Source organism: Bubalus kerabau, chromosome 8 (genome assembly GCF_029407905.1).
Source record: "Bubalus kerabau isolate K-KA32 ecotype Philippines breed swamp buffalo chromosome 8, PCC_UOA_SB_1v2, whole genome shotgun sequence".
Classification (NCBI taxonomy): domain Eukaryota; kingdom Metazoa; phylum Chordata; class Mammalia; order Artiodactyla; family Bovidae; genus Bubalus; species Bubalus kerabau.
The window spans coordinates 93965399-93983792 of NC_073631.1; the positions used below are offsets into that span (position 1 = coordinate 93965399).

Below are 18394 nucleotides of genomic sequence, written 5' to 3' on the forward strand. Positions count from 1 at the left end.
TTGTGTCCAGCCACCCCAGGGCTCCATTAAAGATCTATTTTAGGTCTCAGATGCCTGCTGATAGAAGACACATTTTTTCGAACCGAACCCCAGTTACACTGCATGAATAGGTATAACAGTTTTTGAAATATCCATTTTATATAACACAACCTTGGTCTAGTTTTGCTTCTTAAAAATCATCATTAATGTTGCCGTGTGTGTGTGTGTGTTGGTTAGGAGAATTAGGGGAAAACTGGATAGGACTCAGACTTTTACAACTTCAAAGCACCTAAAAAACCTCTTTTACAAATAATTGTATTTATTTTTGGCTGTGCTGGATCTTCGTTGCTGAACTGGCTTTCTCTAGCTGAGAGCGCCGGGGCTACGCTCCAGTTGTGATGCAAGTGTTTCTCATTGCAGCGGTTTCTCTCCTTACAGAGCACAGGCTCTCGGGTGCATGGCTTCAGTGGTTGCAGCTCCTGGGCTCGAGAGCACAGGCTCAATAGTTGTGGCCCGCGGGCTTAGCTGCTCCATGGCACACAGGATCCTCCCAGATCAGGGATGGAACAGGTGGATTCTTTACCATTGAGCCACCAGGGGAGCCTTAGAAAACTTTTTTTCTTAAATTGCACCCTGGATCTCATATAGTGCTAATAAAGGTGCTTGTCATCCAAGCACTTGTCTATCCAAACACTTTCCCTCTCCCCTCCGACCTAGGAGATTGAACATGCCAGTGAAAAGGCAGCAAGGTCTCTTTCAGTTCTGCCTTTTTGCTCTGCTGGGAGTTTCCACTGTAATAGACTCCAAGACTGTAGATAACTTCTGCTTATGGCAGTGCCAGGGTTATGGGCCCAGTAAATAGCCATTAGGTAATGACAGTGTTCAAGACCCAAAGAGGGTGGCTGGGCCCAGTTTGGTCTAAGGAGTATTAGCCCAGCATTGTGGATTGTGTATTTCTATTCTTGACTCAATTAATGATGGATGATTCAACAACAAACTTTAATAATCTTCAGCTTTGATTGTTCTGTCTGTAAGATGTTATGATTATAATGTCTATATCTTAGGAAGAACATCATGCACTAAAATACTAAAAAAGCACTTCTGCCTGAAAGAAACAATTTTGGCTAAAAATATAATAAGAACACATTTGCAAATGATTTGGGTGAACGTCTGAATAAAGTTACCCTTACCCTGTGTATAGCAATTGTAAAGCTAAGGATGATTTGTGCAAACTTACCAGTAAGTTGTAAATACATCCTTCAAGTGGTGTTTTTTTTTTTATAATGTTTTTCATTGTATTCGAAGATTTTTCAAATGAGATACAACAGATCATAAACCATGAAGAAAAAGGCCTGCATTCTGTGTCTGGCCTTATGATGTACATGGATAACTGTAAAAATTGTACATTAGAGGTAACTCAGAATAGAAATGAAAATTCAAGCAAATATAAAAGTTTGCACTAACTTGAATTTATCCAAAGACTACCCCTCATCAAAATATATTCGCCAGAGTTAGGAAGGACGGTTAGCTTTTCTATAACAGATCAGACACACTAGTACAAGAAGTCCGATCAAAGGATTCTAGGAAAGAGAACAGGCTTGTGCCTAATATTTTCAGCTGACCCCTAAAGTGTCCTGACTTTCCAGTGACACATTCTCTCCAATACATAGCTCTATACAAGCTCCACATCCAGGTGTCTGATGATCTCCAGCAAGTTAACTCATCAGTCTTTGTCTCCATTTCATCATCTACAAACAGAAGCAATGATAGAACCAATCCCACAAGGCTTTTGCAAGATTTACTTCAGTGCAGCAATTACAAGCTGTGTGATCTGAGGACATCATAATCTTACATATTATATATATATATATATATATATATATATTTATTTTTTTTTTTTGGTATTGCTGCATGGCATACAGGATCTGTTTCCTCACCAGAGGTTGAACCTGTGTCCCCTGCAGGGGAAGCTGGGAGTCATAACCACTGGACCACCAGGAAAGTCCCTAGTTTTTATTATAGTTATTGTAATTAGTGTTATCATTAGGTGTCTTGTCATCCCTTCCAGCTTGTAAGCTCTTTGCATCTCCACACAAGAAATAATATATAATTTTCACATTGTTCTTACTGAAGGACTAAGTGAATGATTGAATGAATTTGATGAATTTTTTAAAAGGCAAGCCCTTGAGAAATAGGGAGCTTGTATACTAGCAGAAATCATGACTAAAGTAGTGTAGTCATGCAGCCCTTAATATTTATTTTGATCTCAGGCAATATCCCCTTTATTTACTTATTCTATATTTCAGCCAGGTAGCTATGTTTCTTTTTTTTTTTTTTTTTAATATGTCTCTTTTTGGCTGTACTGGGTCTTTGTTGCTGTGTGGCTTTTCTCTAGTTGCAGTGAGTAGGCTTTTCATTGCAGTGGCTTCTCTTGTTGTGGAGCACAGCCTCTAGGATATGTGGGCTTCAGTAGTTGCAGATCCTGGGCTGCTGCAGCACAGGCTCAATATTTGTGGCATATGGGTTAGCTGCTCTGTGGCATGTGGTATCTTCCTGGACCAGGAATTGAACCCGTGTCTCCTGAATTGGCAGGCAGACTCTTTACCACGGAGCCACCAGGAAAGCCCAATACGTATGTTTCTTGAGAAGGCAATGGACCTTCTCAAACAAAGAGAGAGTTTTGACTGAGATAAAAAGTTGGGGGTAAAATATAATATTCCTGGGGTAGATTCTGAGGAGCACCATTCACTTTAAAATAACTCAGAAGCCAAGGAAACAGAAAGTTAGAGAATAAAATTGATCCAAAGACCACAGGGTATTCCTGGGAAAACAACAGAATATCAACAATGACTACAACAATAATCAAACAAAATTAAAATACCACAGAAGAACTGGGATAGGTCCCAGGAGATAGATAAATGCTATTGAAAGAAGTTTGAAAGAAAAAGAAAAATCAGCTCAGGATTCAGCCTGGAAGAGAGAGTTTAGAGAAAAGGGAAAGATTTGGTAACATCAGGAGATGATCTAAGACCCTGCTGAAAATATCACAGAGGGAACAGAGGCTCATTCATAAAGTATTTCCTGTACCCAGACTCATCATAAGATTTCTAGAGTTATTCCAATTAGTGATTCATGCATCTTTAAAAATGCAAATCAAGGAGCCCAAGTGGGAAGAAATATTGGACATTCATACTCTAGTATGAATTATATTTCCTTCAATGTGTTCTTCTCACAGGCTCCTCATCTCCATCCTTTCAGTTACTTAAGTCAAAAGCCCTGGAATCAACCTTTTCTCTCAACCACATCTAATGCATCAGCATATTAGTAAGGTTTTCTGTTAAAATGCATAGAGTTTAACCACTTTTCATCACCTCCACTGCTTTACCCAGCCCACTCCATGATCATCCAAGAGTGTGTAACCAATGTCTGTACTTCTGCCTTTGCCTCCTTGAAGCTAATCTTATTTTCTTACAGCAGTCAGAAAGATGCAGTTACAATTAAGACCCACATGCCACTCCTTTGCTCAAAACCCTGTGAGAGTCGCCCATCAGTCGGGGTAAAAGTTCTGGTTCTCTCAGGGCCCTTCAGGAGCTTGTTCACCACATGCCACTCCTTCACTTTACCCTGCTCTACATTTGCTCCTGCCTCTGGACCTTGCCGCTCCCTCTGCCTAGAATTCTCTTCCTCAGGACGCTGTGTAGATCAGTCCCTCCTTTGCTTCAGGCTTTTAATCATATGTCATCCTCCCAAGCTATCTACCTAAGATTTTAACCCGTTACTCTACAATTGTTACTTAACCTATTTCATATACATTTTCTCTGATTTATTTTTTACCATCAATATTTATCACTTACACATCCTGTACTTATACATTTATCTTGTTTATTATTTCTCTGTCATATAGAAATGTAAATGCCTTGAGGACCAGGATTGGTTTTTTGTTGAGGTCTTTTTTGTCTGCTAATACATTCTCAGCCAGTACATCATAAAAAAATCAGTCCTGAATATTCATTGGAAGGACTGATGCTAAAGCTGAAACTCCAATATTTTGGCCACCTGATGTGAAGAGCTGACCCATTTGAAAAGACCCTGGATTCTGGGAAAGATTGAAGGCAGGAGGAGAAGGGGACGACAGAGGTTGAGATGGCTGGATGGCATCACCAACTCAATGGACACGAGTTTGAGTAAACTCCAGGAGTCAGCAATAGACAGGGAGGCCTGGCGTGCTGCAGTCCATGGGGTTGTGGAAACTTGGACACAACAGCGACTAAACTGAACTGAATACATTCTTAGCACCTATAACATCTTCTGTATAGCTGGTCCTCAGTAAATAGTTTCTAAAAGTGAATCATTAAACTATCTTAAATATATGTTTTATTACTTAAAAATCCAGCTGTAGTAGATTCCCTAGGGGCCTTGGATGTGCCTTTTTGATATCTGTGTGTGTTAGGGATGGGGACTGCTTTGACATAGAAATGTAATTTGGAATTGAGGCGTTGGAGCATGGAAAAGTATTAGTGGATCCAGAAATAGAAAATGCAAAAGTGGATCTCTGAGTACCTAGAATGTATGAAGAGGCCATTCATTAAGTGGATAACATGTACAGGAGGTAGAAAAAAGGTCAAGAACATTATGAGGAAAAAAAAAAGTTAGTAAATGGCATCTTGTCTGTGTTATGCTTTCTACACGTTGCTTCTTCTTCCTTCTTCCAGGTTAGTCAAGATTCTCGTTGAGTTCCAGTGCTACTAGGACTCCATTAAAAACTAGAAGTGAGGAGTAGATGGGTGTTCATAATTCTAGGATATTTGTTGAAAAGCAGAGCTCTATTCATCATACTTCTGCCCCTGCAAACTCTAGCCCTCTGATTGGAAAGACTTCATTCTTGCTTCTCTTGCATGGAGGACACCAGTGGCAGGATATGAAAAAGGACCAGGGTAATAGCCAAGGAAATTTAGAAACCTCAGCAGTGGCCACAGGACTGGAAATGGTCAGTTTTCATTCCAATCCCAAAGAAAGGCAATGCTAAAGAATGCTCAAACTACCGCACAATTGCACTCATCTCACACACTAGTAAAGTAATGCCCAAAATTCTCCAAGCCAGGCTTCAGCAATATGTAAACCATGAACTTCCTGATGTTCAAGCTGGATTTAGAAAAGGCAGAGGAACCAGAGATCAAATTGCCAACATCCGCTGGATCATGGAAAAAGCAAGAGAGTTCCAGAAAAACATCCATTTCTGCTTTATTGACTATGCCAAAGCCTTTGACTGTGTGGATCACAATAAACTGTGGACAATTCTGAAAGAGATGGGAATACCAGACCACCTGACCTGCCTCTTGAGAAACCTATATGCAGGTCAGGAAGCAACAGTTAGAACTGGACATGGAACAACAGACTGGCTCCAAATAGGAAAATGAGTACGTCAAAGCTGTATATTGTCACCTTGCTTATTTAACTTCTATGCAGAGTACATCATGAGAAACGCTGGGCTGGAAGAAGCACAAGCTGGAAGCAAGATTGCTGGGAGAAATCTCAATAACCTCAGATATGCAGATGACACCACCCTTATGGCAGAAAGTGAAGAGGACTAAAAAGCCTCTTGATGAAAGTGAAAGTGGAGAGTGAAAAAGTTAGCTTAAAGCTCAACATTCAGAAAATGAAGATCATGGCATCTGGTCCCATCAATTCATGGGAAATAGATGGGGAAACAGTGGAAACAGTGTCAGACTTTGTATTTTTTGGCTCCAAAATCACTGCAGATGGTGACTGCAGCCATGAAATTAAAAGACGCTTACTCCTTGGAAGAAAAGTTATGACCAACCTAGATAGCATATTGAAAAGCAGAGACATTACTTTGCCAACAAAGGTCCATCTAGTCAAGGTTATGGTTTTTCCAGTGGTCCTGTATGGATGTGAGAGTTGGACTGTGAAGAAAGCGGAGCAACAAAGAATTGATGCTTTTGAACTGTGGTATTGGAGAAGACTCTTGAGAGTCGCTTGGGCTGCAAGGAGATCCAACCAGTCCATTCTAAAGGAGATCAGCCCTGGGATTTCTTTGGAAGGAATGATGCTAAAGCTGAAACTCCAGTACTTTGGCCACCTCATGCAAAGAGTTGACTCATTGGGAAAGACTCTGATGCTGGGAGGGATTGGGGGCAGGAGGAGAAGGGGATGACAGAGAATGAGATGGCTGGATGGCATCACCGACTCAATGGACATGAGTTTGAGTGAACTCTGGGTGTTGGTGATGGACAGGGAGGCCTGGCGTGCTGCAATTCATGGGGTCTCAAAGAGTCGGACACACCTGAGTGACTGAACTGAACTGAACTGAATAGCCAAGGAGAACTAGGAGATAAGCATGGAGGCAAGATAAATTACCCATGGCTTGTCATCTTTCGAGACAATCTTGAAAAGCCAATTTGCCCTTTTTGCATAATATGCTACAAAAAAGAGAGAATAAACACTCCCCAGAGATAACAAATACCTATGGGACAAAAGGAAGAAATCACAGATTCACAGATTGTTTGTGGAACCGCTTTATAGAGGACTGTGAACTGAAGGCTACAACACATTTATTCGCATTTATCCTCCATATCATCTCATTCAATCCAGCCTCAGAGTTGCACACAAATATTAAAGAAAGACTAATTAAAACAGAGTCCATCCCAGAACCCTTTTTGTACTAACTTGGATTATCTTAATATGATTTTAGGTGCATATGTGTGTGTGTGTGTGTTTGTATGAGCACGTGCTAAGTAGTGTCAAACTCTTCTCAACACCATGGACTGTATCCTGCCAGGCTCCTCTGTCCATGAAATTTTCCAGGCTAGAATACTGGAATAGGTTGCCATTTCCTCCTCCAGGGGATCTCCCAACCCATCTCTTTGGTCTCCTACACTGTCAGGTGGACTCTGCCAATTGCACCATCTAGGAAGCCCTTATTATTCAGACACTACAAATGCAATGTTAGAAGTTAGGGGGAAACAATAAAATATAACTTAGAAAAATTATCCAAAACCTAAAAATAGGTAAAGATGTTAAAGGGGATTTTTCCAATATAGTGCTCCATTTGAATTTCTATCAACATGGTTATTTTACGACTCTGTAAATATAGGGGTTGTTTTTTTTTTTTTTAGTAGATTCAAGTAATGTCTGTCCAGTGGAACAGACGACCTCTAAGTTTACAGTTTACCTAGTTTTATATCTTATCCCCAATATATCCCAATGCATACATGTTAAGTCACTTCAGTAGTGTCTGACTCTTTGCGACCCTATGGACTGTAGTCTGCCAGGCTGCTTTGTCCATGGAATTTTCCAGGCAAGAATACTGGAGTGGCCATTTCCTTCTCCAGGGGATCTTCCCAACCCAGGGATCGAAACTGTGTCTCTTGCATCTCTTGCATCTGCAGGTGAGTTCTTTACCACTAGCACCACCTGGGAATCCCCTGATTTATCCCAATATCTAATTACAAATATTAAAAATATATATATGTATTTATCATTAGCTTTTCATCTGCTCTTTGTAGTCGTTTTTAACATATTACCAGTTTCCTAATTAATAAGTGGATTGAATAATATCCTTAACTTATTCCTTTTGCCTCCTTATGAAAGTTATATTTTTTAACTCTTTCAGAATTATACTTTACCATTCTGATAATTTTCATGAGCTCTCTTCATTAGCTGTCTGATAATTTTCATTAGATCATCCTATGTTCTAGTGAACTTACCTAATGGAACTTAGTTCATTGGTGGTGGTGGTGGTTGTTCAGTCGCTAAATCGCGTCCGACTCTTTTGCCACTCTATGGACTGTAGCCTACACGCCTTCTCTCTTCATGGGATTTTCCAGGCAAGAATACTGTTCATTGGTAAATAATCTTACTTGCTTACTTCAAAGCCTGATACATCACATTGCTCTTTTGCCTTTCCTGTTTTCTATAATCACATCACCCCTACCTCCTATCCAAGATATTGCATGGCTTATTCTTTTTAATAGGTCCCAATCCATTCTTGGCCTTCATACCTTTGTAACAAGTAATTTGTCAAAGTTAACTTTGCTAAAACTACTTAATTAGGCATTACACAGTTAGAAAAATAAATATTTAATGGGTCAAATTTCCTTTCTTCTATCCTTATCACTCTGCAGATAACTAAAATATAGTACGAGGCTTCACAACACACTGAGTGCAACAGTAAAAAAATATTCTTAATATCCCAATGAAGGGTTAAATTAAATAAAAAATAATGGCACTCATAAGTCATAGCATCATTAAAGGTTATGCTACAAAAAGTTTTGTAAGGAATAAACTGAAATAGAACATAGACAGTGGAATTTTTTTTTTAACAATTGTTCTTTTTGCTACTATAATATGATATTTTACAAGAATGACAGCAAGCTTCTGAACAGTCATAGACTTCATTTCTTCTTAAGGAAATCTTTTCTTCTAGCTATGGTCAAATGTTTCTTCATTATTCATATGTCTATTAAAAGGGAAGAATAATAAAAGCAAAAAGGAGCATTTCTAAAGATTATTTTGTATAATTAGAATATTCTATAATTTGGTATTATTTCTTATTCATCCTTTCATGCAACCTTATTGTTATTTTTAGTAATTTTTTTCTAAAAGATAGATGAAATACTCACATTAAAGGGAATTAAATAAATGAAATGAGAAAAATTGGTAATGTTGCATAATAGAGTTTAAGAATGGCATTTCTTCCACTTACTGACTGAATAAAATATCACTGTTGGCTGAGATAATTTAGAAAATTGTTATTCTCCACTGTCATTGGTAAATAATAGAGAATATAGAGTCAAAGGGGAAGGAAATAAAATGACACAAACTTCTGTTCTTAGTGAGATTTCCTGTAATATGGTATTTACTTTTAAAAAGTAAAATCCTGTTCTTCTAAGATGATAAATTTTCTGTGAAAATTTCTGATAAACACCAAAAATTAAGCTCAATCATTTAGCTCCCTATTCATGTCCCAGTGGTCACCCCTCGAATTTAAATTTATGATGTTTTCCTTAAAAATAAAATTAGTCTGTGCCAGCTCAACCATTACGGATTCAGATGCCTTTAAATATTAGGAAGTATAAGCTAATTTTTTTTTTAATTGAGGTCAGATTTGGTTGGCCCAAGGTCACACTAATATGTTGCTTATTGTCTACAAGTGACATTTGCTGAATATTACCTAGGCTACATTTTTAGCATACCCTCTGGCATGCTGAGATTAGATGTGACATTTCCTGGCCAGAATAAAACACAAGGTCGATTCTAAAGACTATAATACTATATTATTTCCATGCAACTTTGCATTTGCTTATCTGCAGTACACAGGCAGTTCATTTTAAAGCACGGGACTTGTGAACCACTACTAGGCACACGCTAAATCCTTCTCCTTACAGGGTGTCTCCCCACACTGTCCCAGCATCTGACTATCTCCTGAGCCCTCTGCAAAGTCCCTGAGAAAATAACTGCAGTGGAGGTCAGAACGTTCCAGCTCCTACTATAAGAGGGTGAGGGAGTTTATCCTCCCATTGCCTGGGGAGATGATAGTTTCATCAGGAAGAAAATTTCCCACTGAGATAATGTTATACAAGATAATTGGCATATGTAAATCTATGGAAACTATTATTCCACTCCATTATGAGCTAAATAAAAATTTGTAGAACACCAAAGAATTATCAATTATTTACAAAAGTACTTAGGGAAGACAACCCATTAGTAAGTTTGTAACTGGAAAAACAATTTGGAAATGTCATGAATTTGGCTTAATGTTTTATTTTTCTTCCTAAAGCCTTAAAAGGAAAAAGTCATCATCATAATAAAAACCTACCGTTGGTCCAGCTTTGCTCTCATAATCACGCTGTTGCATCCACTTACCCTGACTAGAGTCAATTATTAAACAAAAATATAAATATATACTTGAATTTTGCTCTCTGAATGAAATACAAGGCTTGCAAAATTCAAGCATTTTTTTCCTCAGCCAAACGTCTGTGTACTTACTAGTTTAAAAAATTGTGAAAATGGATAGTAATCTCCAATACAAAGAAAACTGTCCATTTAAAAATTAAAATATGATCATAATTAATTTTCTTGGTTAGCTATTGATACTGAGCTACATGGCACAATAAAATGTAGTTATGAGTTTATTTTGTTTTAAACTAGGTCTTACCTAGAAAGGCACACCTAGAGATGGGTTTACAATCCTGATTACAGGATTGTATTTATCAGTAATTCAGATTATCTGAAAACTTGAATATAATACTCTCTCTTGATTTACATATTATCTACAAGCAACAGATACTATAACAAGAGGCCAATAAGTACCCATTTCCTTCTGTATGCAGCTCTCTGGGTTGGGATCTAGGAAATGTTACTCTGTGTTGAAGGTGCCTGAACTACTCTACTTCAACCCTCTATATTAAATAAAGTGACTGTCAATATCCTAGTTGAAGCTACAGAGCACAGATAGCTCTTTATAAGGAGTGCAATGAGCCATCCAAGCTAACTCAGCAGAGAGAACATTTACTAATAAAATGATCTTAGAGACCCATTGACTTGATGGATGTCTGGGACTGTGTAGGTAAGAGGCACCCATGATAAAAATGGTAGCAGATTTGAAGCCTTTAACAGTGTCCTTTTAGCCATCCTAGCATGGTTTATTAACGTGACACAGGCTCCCTGTTTTCTCTCTCTTTAATGATACTGTTCTATGAACCAATGAGTGTTTTCATTTTGAAAATAAGAAACCATTGACATGTTATCTGAACTGTGGTTCTTTAGTGATGCCAAGGGAATAAATATGTTAATTCTGTGCTTTGAGGAATGTATTTGGTAAGGGTCATTACTTCATTGATTTCATTGGACACCAGGTCCAGTTGAGAAAACTTGGACTATTTCATTATGCAAAAGTTTGACTTAGAAAATGGAGAATTTCAGTGATACTTGGATATACTTTTAGATGATGACTTTCAGATTACATTCTCACAAATCACGTTTAATGTTTAACTCATTTGTTAATTATGATACCTGAAGCAATTGACCTCAAACCACTGCGTGATTCCTCAGAAAAGAGGCAATTACTATGAAAAACTACCACATAAATCTTGAAATAGTCACAAAGTCTTGCACAAATAATTCTTCTTGATATAGAAATAAAAAACAATCTTCTTCACATATAAGGAAATGTACAAAAACACATTCCTCGAGGAATAGTATTTTCTTGGCACATCAGGGCTTTTACAGCAGGAGTTAAATAACAGCAAAAGTGCCAACTGGAAACAGTTTCCCCTGGCTTTAAAACTGGAACAAAACAACTCTCAACATTTGCAAAACATTCCTTTATTATTAGAAATAAATTATTTGTATAAAAAATTGCATGCGTCAACCATTGCATTTATTTTTAGCACAACCCAGGGCTTCAATCCGGTCAGCCATTACAAGAAACAGACTCATTGTCTTATACAAGTTGAACAATGTGGGACAGGAACGGGAGTTCTCACAATCACAGAAAAATACTTACAAGAATAACATCAGACAAGGTTTATTTCATATTTCAACAGCATTTGTTTTGTTTTTGTTTTTTTCACAAGCTAACATTAGTTTCCTTTTGTGATTTTTTTTTTTTAACTGCTCATAAATAAGCAATACTTTAGCTTGACACTCATTGGTTGTATTGTATAAAACGGGTTTCTTCACTCCCTATTATTAATACTTTTGGCTTGTGGCTACTTTTTGTTCCTTACAAGATTGACTATTGATTTGATTGATTGTAGGCTACAGAGATCTCCAGGAGTGAGTGTTGGTGGTGTCACGTTCATTGTTTAAGATCGCAGACCACATTTCTTCATATTGTATCATTTCCCTGTTTCAGATTGAATGATTGCTGTAGCTGATATATGTCGTCTTGGTGGAGGAAGCTGTTAAGACAAATTAAGACAAATTATAGTACAGGATAATACATCAGTTTGTTAAAATGATCTTAAAATTCAAATCTTACAGTGACTTTTTATACGTGGTCTTTACAACATGTTATTTTAAACCACGTGGTAGGAATTCAACAGCAGTAGAAAAAGCAGAATTTTTGATCTGTGAAACCCTAGTCTCATTTATAATACACACATTTAGCAGAAAACTAAAAATATGAACACCTTGCTATTTAATAAAGTTAGGTGAAATTCTATTTAATTGTGTGTTTTGATTAACAGAGATTTACAGTGTAAAAAAATGAAAGAACAGATCAATTCTGTATCCTGCAAAATAAAAAAAATATATATTTTTTATAATCCACATTAAAGACATCAATTTTTTGAGCCTGCTTGATGACCAAAAAAGGGTCAGTCATTATAACTGGCTTCCCTGGTAGCTCAGACGGTAAAGTGTCTGCCTACAATGCAGGAGACCTGGGTTCCATCCCTTGGTTGGGAAGATCCTCTGGAGAAGGAAATGGCAACCCCCTCCAGTATTCTTGCCTGGAAAATACCATGGACTGAGGATCCTGGTAGGCTACAGTCCTTGGGGTCACAAAGAGTTGGACACGACTGAGCAACTTCACTTCACTTCATTATAATTAGTCATGCTTTGAGAGTGAATATATCTTTTATTTAAATAAAATACTTTTAAACTCTAAAAGTGAATGCACTAAAATGTATTGCCAACACATATTTATGGTCTGGTTTCATCAAAAGGATACAAATGGAGATGTTTAAAAAATAAAGACTTGAATAAGCAAATGAATATTAATTTTTCTGGTACCAGCTTACTGTGAAATAAAACCCATTATTGTAAGATTATTAAATAGGTATGAACAAGAAAATATTCTAAGTTAAATTTATATTCATACTTAAATTTTCAGAAATACAAGTCTAAATCCAGATAATTTTTTTGAAAGCTGTGATGGAATAAATCTCTGTTCTAAAATTCAAATGTGATGTTCTATTTTTCAGTGGAATTCTGGAATGAATAAGAAAAAAGAAGAAAAAATGCTAAACATATATGTTTCACTTTGTTGTTTAGTCACTAAGTTGTGTCTGATTCCTTTGTGACCCCCATGGATTGTAGCCCACCAGGCTTCTCTGTCCATGGGATTTCCCAGGCAAAAATACTAGAGTAGGTTGCCATTTCCTTCACCAGGGTATCTGCCTAACTCAGGGATCAAACCCTCATGTCTTGAATTGGCAGGCAAATTCCTTACCATGGAGCCACCAGGGAAGCCTATGTATTTCACTACATAAATCCAATCCACAGTGAAACAGATTTTTTTTTTTTTTTAGAGAATGATTTACTTTTGAACACTGAATAAGAAAATTGTAAAGTTCCTTCTCTGAAATAATGGGTGATTAGACTTATTCCATTTTAGTGTACATGAACTCTGGTAACTGACCAGATAATTTTTTATCAGAGACCAGCATTACCTAAAGACCACAATCAGTAAAATTAAAGCAAGTAGCCCAGGATGTGCTAGTTGTAGATGTTTTTGCTATTTTTATTTCCTTGACTATTATGAGCTTCATGCTAAAAACAGGTGGGACATATCTGCATATCTTTCTATATTGCTCACATTAGGTTATTATTGACATGCAATTGAAAGGAAGTAGATCTTAGACTTTGTTTCAGATTGCATCCTCTTCTCTCCAAAATGAGTGCAAAAACATCATTAAACCAGGTTACAGGGCCTCAGTTTCATCACTGGTCCACAATCCATAACATTGGGTTTTTGTGAGGACAGAGGCAGGGGAGATTTGTGGGGGAACAGCAGTTTTCTTAGAGAATCAATATGGAATGCTTTACTTTCTATTTACCCTTCTAAAAGCTAGGGTGTCTGCTCCATTTGGTTTGGTGTAAAATGGGACAGTGATTTTTATGGTCTTTATTTCATTTTTAACTTTTTTTCTTTCTTGTTTGTATAATGCTATCGTATCCTTCTAAATATTTTCTAAGAAAATAAAATCTATACTTCAACTATGCTTTTGAAAGATTTTCATATGGTCTTGGTTGATAAGATGAAGAAAAATTATGAGTTAAAAAAAACGGCCCTGAAAGAAAAATACTCAACTTTTTGCAATATTCAGTATATTTAATAACTATACATGTAAGAAATATTTATCAGATTTGAAGATAGGTAGAAAGAAAAATTATGGAGGTAACAGAAGAACAATAACCAAAAGATCTTGACGAAGATGATATTCAGATGTTACTCCTCAAGGATCATTCCAACTTTAAGACTCTAAACCTCTTTAGAAATTCATGTTTTATTTTTTAGACTCTTAGAAGTGACCTCCAGAAAAAGATGGTAGAATTCTACTGAGAACTATAATTTACAAAAGGAAAGTAATCATAATGTTTTTGATTAGAAAAGGAATGTAAGGCTCTGAACACTTCTGAATTTTAAGTCTTATCTTTTTTATTATTCAGAGACCAATCTAGACTTTGTGGGCCAGATCACTAGGTAAAATGATATTGCACACGATAAAGCAAGTCACGTGAATGTGTTTTGCAAGTCAGTGCATATAAGGGCTTCCCAGGGAGCAGTAGTGGTAAAGAACATGCCCGCCAATGCAGGAGATGCAGCTTTGATCTCTGGATCTGGAAGATCCCCTGGAGAAGGAAATGGCAACCCACTCCAGTATTCTTGCCTGGGAAATCTCATGAACAGAGGAGCCTTGCGGGCTACACATGGGGTTGTTAAATATTGGACATGACTGAAGTGACTTAGCACATAGGTACGCACATAAGTGCGTAAAAGGGTTACCTTAGGACTTCCTTGGAAGTCCAGTGGTTAAGACTCTGAGCTCCCAGTGCAGGGTGCATGAGTTCCATCCCTGGTCAGGGAACTAAGTCCCACACGGGGATTTGGCACTGCATGGCCAAAAAAAAAAACAAAAAACTCTGTTTATAGTATTCTATAGTCTATTAAGTGTGTAATAACAGTGTGTCTAAAAACACAATGCACATACCTTAATTAGACAAAAATATTGCTAAAAAATGCTAACCATCATCCAACAATGCAAGTTTGACACAAATGCTCAGTTTTTGGAAAAAAAAAAAAAAAAAAAAGATGCAATATCTGGGAAACACAATCAAGTGAAGCTCAATAGAAAGAGGTATGTCTGCAGATTTTCATGGCAGCAGTGGTACTTTTGCCTTCATTCCAGAAGTGTTACAGAACACAAAGGATTCAGAGATATACATATGAGCTCATACAATACTTCTGATGATGAATATGCTTCATGAAAATCAGGTTTGAATGCAGCAACAATGAATTTCCTGTGCACACACACTGGGTTTATAAGCCAGAGAAAATGGATCTACCGCCAACAGCAGCTGTTCTCATGAATTATGCATGAACAGAGCTTAAGGACTACCATGTTACAACATTTGTTAATTGGGTACCATTGACAAAATTCATATATATCAACTTTGTTCCTAAGTCTCTTTTCAGAAGAAGTTTTATGAAACAACACTTGACCTTTTTACGTGTGAAATGTAGTATTCTGCAAATTCAATCATTAACATGGACTTGTTTGGTGTACCTTCCAGCTTCACATTCCTTTTATTTATTCTGTGTACCTTTAGAAGCTTTAAAACCTTATATGTATGATCAGAATTTCAGGCATTAACAAGTCATCTTTAAGATGAAATGGCTTAAGTATGAGGATTTGTAGAGATCTATCAATTTGAAGAAAAAATATTGCATGTATATCATAAATACACAGCTAATTTGAAAAATAATTCCAACTGTAGAACAGTAGCCATAATTATCAAAATCCTTCACGTATTAAAAATAGAGATGCTAAAACAATAGTTTTTGAATTTTGTCTTCTCTTTTCTATGACCCCCAGCCCAATTTATATTTTCAAGACAGCAATGATACATCTACTTTTATACAGTGATTTGTAGTTTACAAAACACTATCCTGTATGTCATTGTCATGTCATGGTGGTGAGGGTGATTTATCAAAAGTCTGATAGCAGAAAGTATGAGAATGCAACAACATGGACACAGTCCCAGTGAATTAACCAGCCTGGGACTGATTGAGAATGGGCTCCCTCAGTTTTGCAAGGAGGTATTTCAAATCCAAGGAGGTACAGAGAATTTAATGGCAAAAGTTTTTTCTGTTTTCAATTATACTTCCAAAGACATAAAATGTTCTTATAGAAGAAAAATATTGCATTTAAGATCTTCAAGTTTTTGGTAGTTTTAGAGAGTTTGTGATTTTGGAAGACTTTTGACTCCATTCAAACATGTGGCAGACGGGATAGGCATCCACGGGGTCCATGGTCGCTAGTCATCTAAGTAAGCAAAGGTTAATAGTGGTTACAGGGAGTAAGATGGAAGAAGGATGTGTGGAGATTTCCTACACTCTTTCTTGAATGTCTGAACTGTAATCACTTTATCTGAGCCTATTCAACCCAAACTACTCTACAAAGAGTAGTTTTAGTACACCCTCTGCTAAGTGCCCAAATAGCTCCACTATTAGTCAATTCCCTACCTATAATCAGAGGTGGTTTAACAATTTGATACCAAACCAATCCTTATTGTGCCTGTAAAAGATGAAAACTACAAAGCACAGTTTAACCTTCTTTGAGGTCATAATTGACTTTATCTTGATTCACCTTATCTTGGCTTTTTTTCACCTTCCAAAAGTAAGCATCTGACTCCTCCAGAATATTATAGGATTACCTACCAGAGAGGCTCCACTTTTGTAATCTTTATTTTTATTTCAGAAGAAATAGGAAAATGTACTCATGCTATGAAATTTCCATTTCAGCGTCAATAGAAAATAATAGAAGGAAAACAAAATGTGTTAGACTTATTTCTATGATATGGGATTAGCCTTTATCAACACCAGAAATTTTCCCTTCAGAGAACCAATTTATTTTTTAAAGGGGTAGAAAATGTTGATTATTTTTTCCCTTACTACGTTCCAGAGGTAAATCTAGGATAACTGATATTTACTTCACTGTATATTTGCTTGTTTCCATTTGCAACCATATTATATAAAGTTCTTTGGATTGCTGTTAAAAACCAAGTGCATCTATAGACTCTGGTGAGTCATACTGAGATGTGCCAGTGTTCAAACTGTATCATTGGCCAGCAGTAGTTTACTGACATCCTACAATAGGTATTAACTTCCTGCACTGATGCTTTCAAGGCACAGAAGCACATCAGACTCTGCCCTCAAGTCACAAGCATTCTACTCTGATAGAATGCCTTTAAGAGTAGTTTTAGTACACCCTCTGCTAAGTGCCCAAATAGCTCCACTATTAGTCAATTCCCTACCTATAATCAGAGGTGGTTTAACAATTTGATACCAAACCAATCCTTATTGTGCCTTCTCTTGTACTTTTTTAAGGGTTCACATTTGCAGAAGGGTGAATAGATATATAGATAAATTTGATATTCATGAACTGAAGGTCATCTTCCTAGAGGATCTGGCCAATCATTCCAAGAAGTCTGATAGTAATTGAAGTCAGTAAGTTTAATTAATACATGCTTATTTACTAAGGATAGTTCTGCATATAGGGTATTAAAGTAGACAGTATTGTAGATTAAGTTGTTATAATAATTGAATCAGCTAAAATCAACTCAATCATCCCTGTATTTCATGTCAAATGTACAGAGAATAGGAAATATAGCCTCCTGGGAGAATCTGAGAGAGAATGTGTGTGTGTGTGTGTGTGTGTATACACTCACTGTATTCAACTTTCTGGTATTTTGCAATACATACTTTCAATTTGCTATTTTTCAATAGATACCAAGATGGACTTGAATAGTTCAGTTAAACTCTACTGGATTAGTTTGGTAATCGTGTATTATTATGTGCTTCTTCAGAGATGAATATAGAGATGAGGAAGATAGGTGAGGGAAGGAAAAGTGGAGGTGTGGTTGTAGCAAGAGTCCTATTTTCAGGGTCATGAGGCTTTCAGAGAAGAACTCTATCTGAATATATATTAAGAATTAGAGAGATCAATGAAAGCCAGAGAAGAGGATCACTTTGGGGAAACAAATATAAACTATGACTGAACCTAACATGTTGGCTAACTAGTTTTCTCCTTTCCCTAAATACCTAAATAGCATATTTTCTACTTGTATAAGGGGCTTCCCTGATGGCTCAGTGGGTCAAGAATCTGCCTGGAAAGCAGGAGACACAGGTTTGATCCCTAGGTTGGGAAGATCCCCTGGAAGAGGGCATGGCAACCCGCTCCAACATTCTTGCCTAGAGAATCCCATGGACAGAAGAGCCTGGCAGGCTACAGTTCATGGGGTCACAAAGAGTTGAAAACAACTGAAGCAACTTAGCACACACACATGCTATTTGTGTAAGATCTTTGGTAACTTGCTCCATAAATACTAGTTAACTGCTAACTCTATGAAGAGCAACCCATATTGAACTAACAACAATTAGAGA

At 37.0% G+C, this 18394-nt stretch overlaps 1 protein-coding gene across 1 annotated transcript in view; it reads right to left on the reverse strand.

Moving 5' to 3' along the window:
* Positions 1-11315: 11315 nt before the first annotated feature.
* Positions 11316-18394, reverse strand: part of GRM8 (glutamate metabotropic receptor 8) — an 857461-nt gene continuing 850382 nt past the window's right edge. The window contains exon 10 of the mRNA XM_055590836.1: positions 11316-11903. Within this exon, the coding sequence (XP_055446811.1) occupies positions 11854-11903 (50 nt within the window). The 3' untranslated portion in view covers positions 11316-11853. The remainder of the gene's footprint in view (positions 11904-18394) is intronic.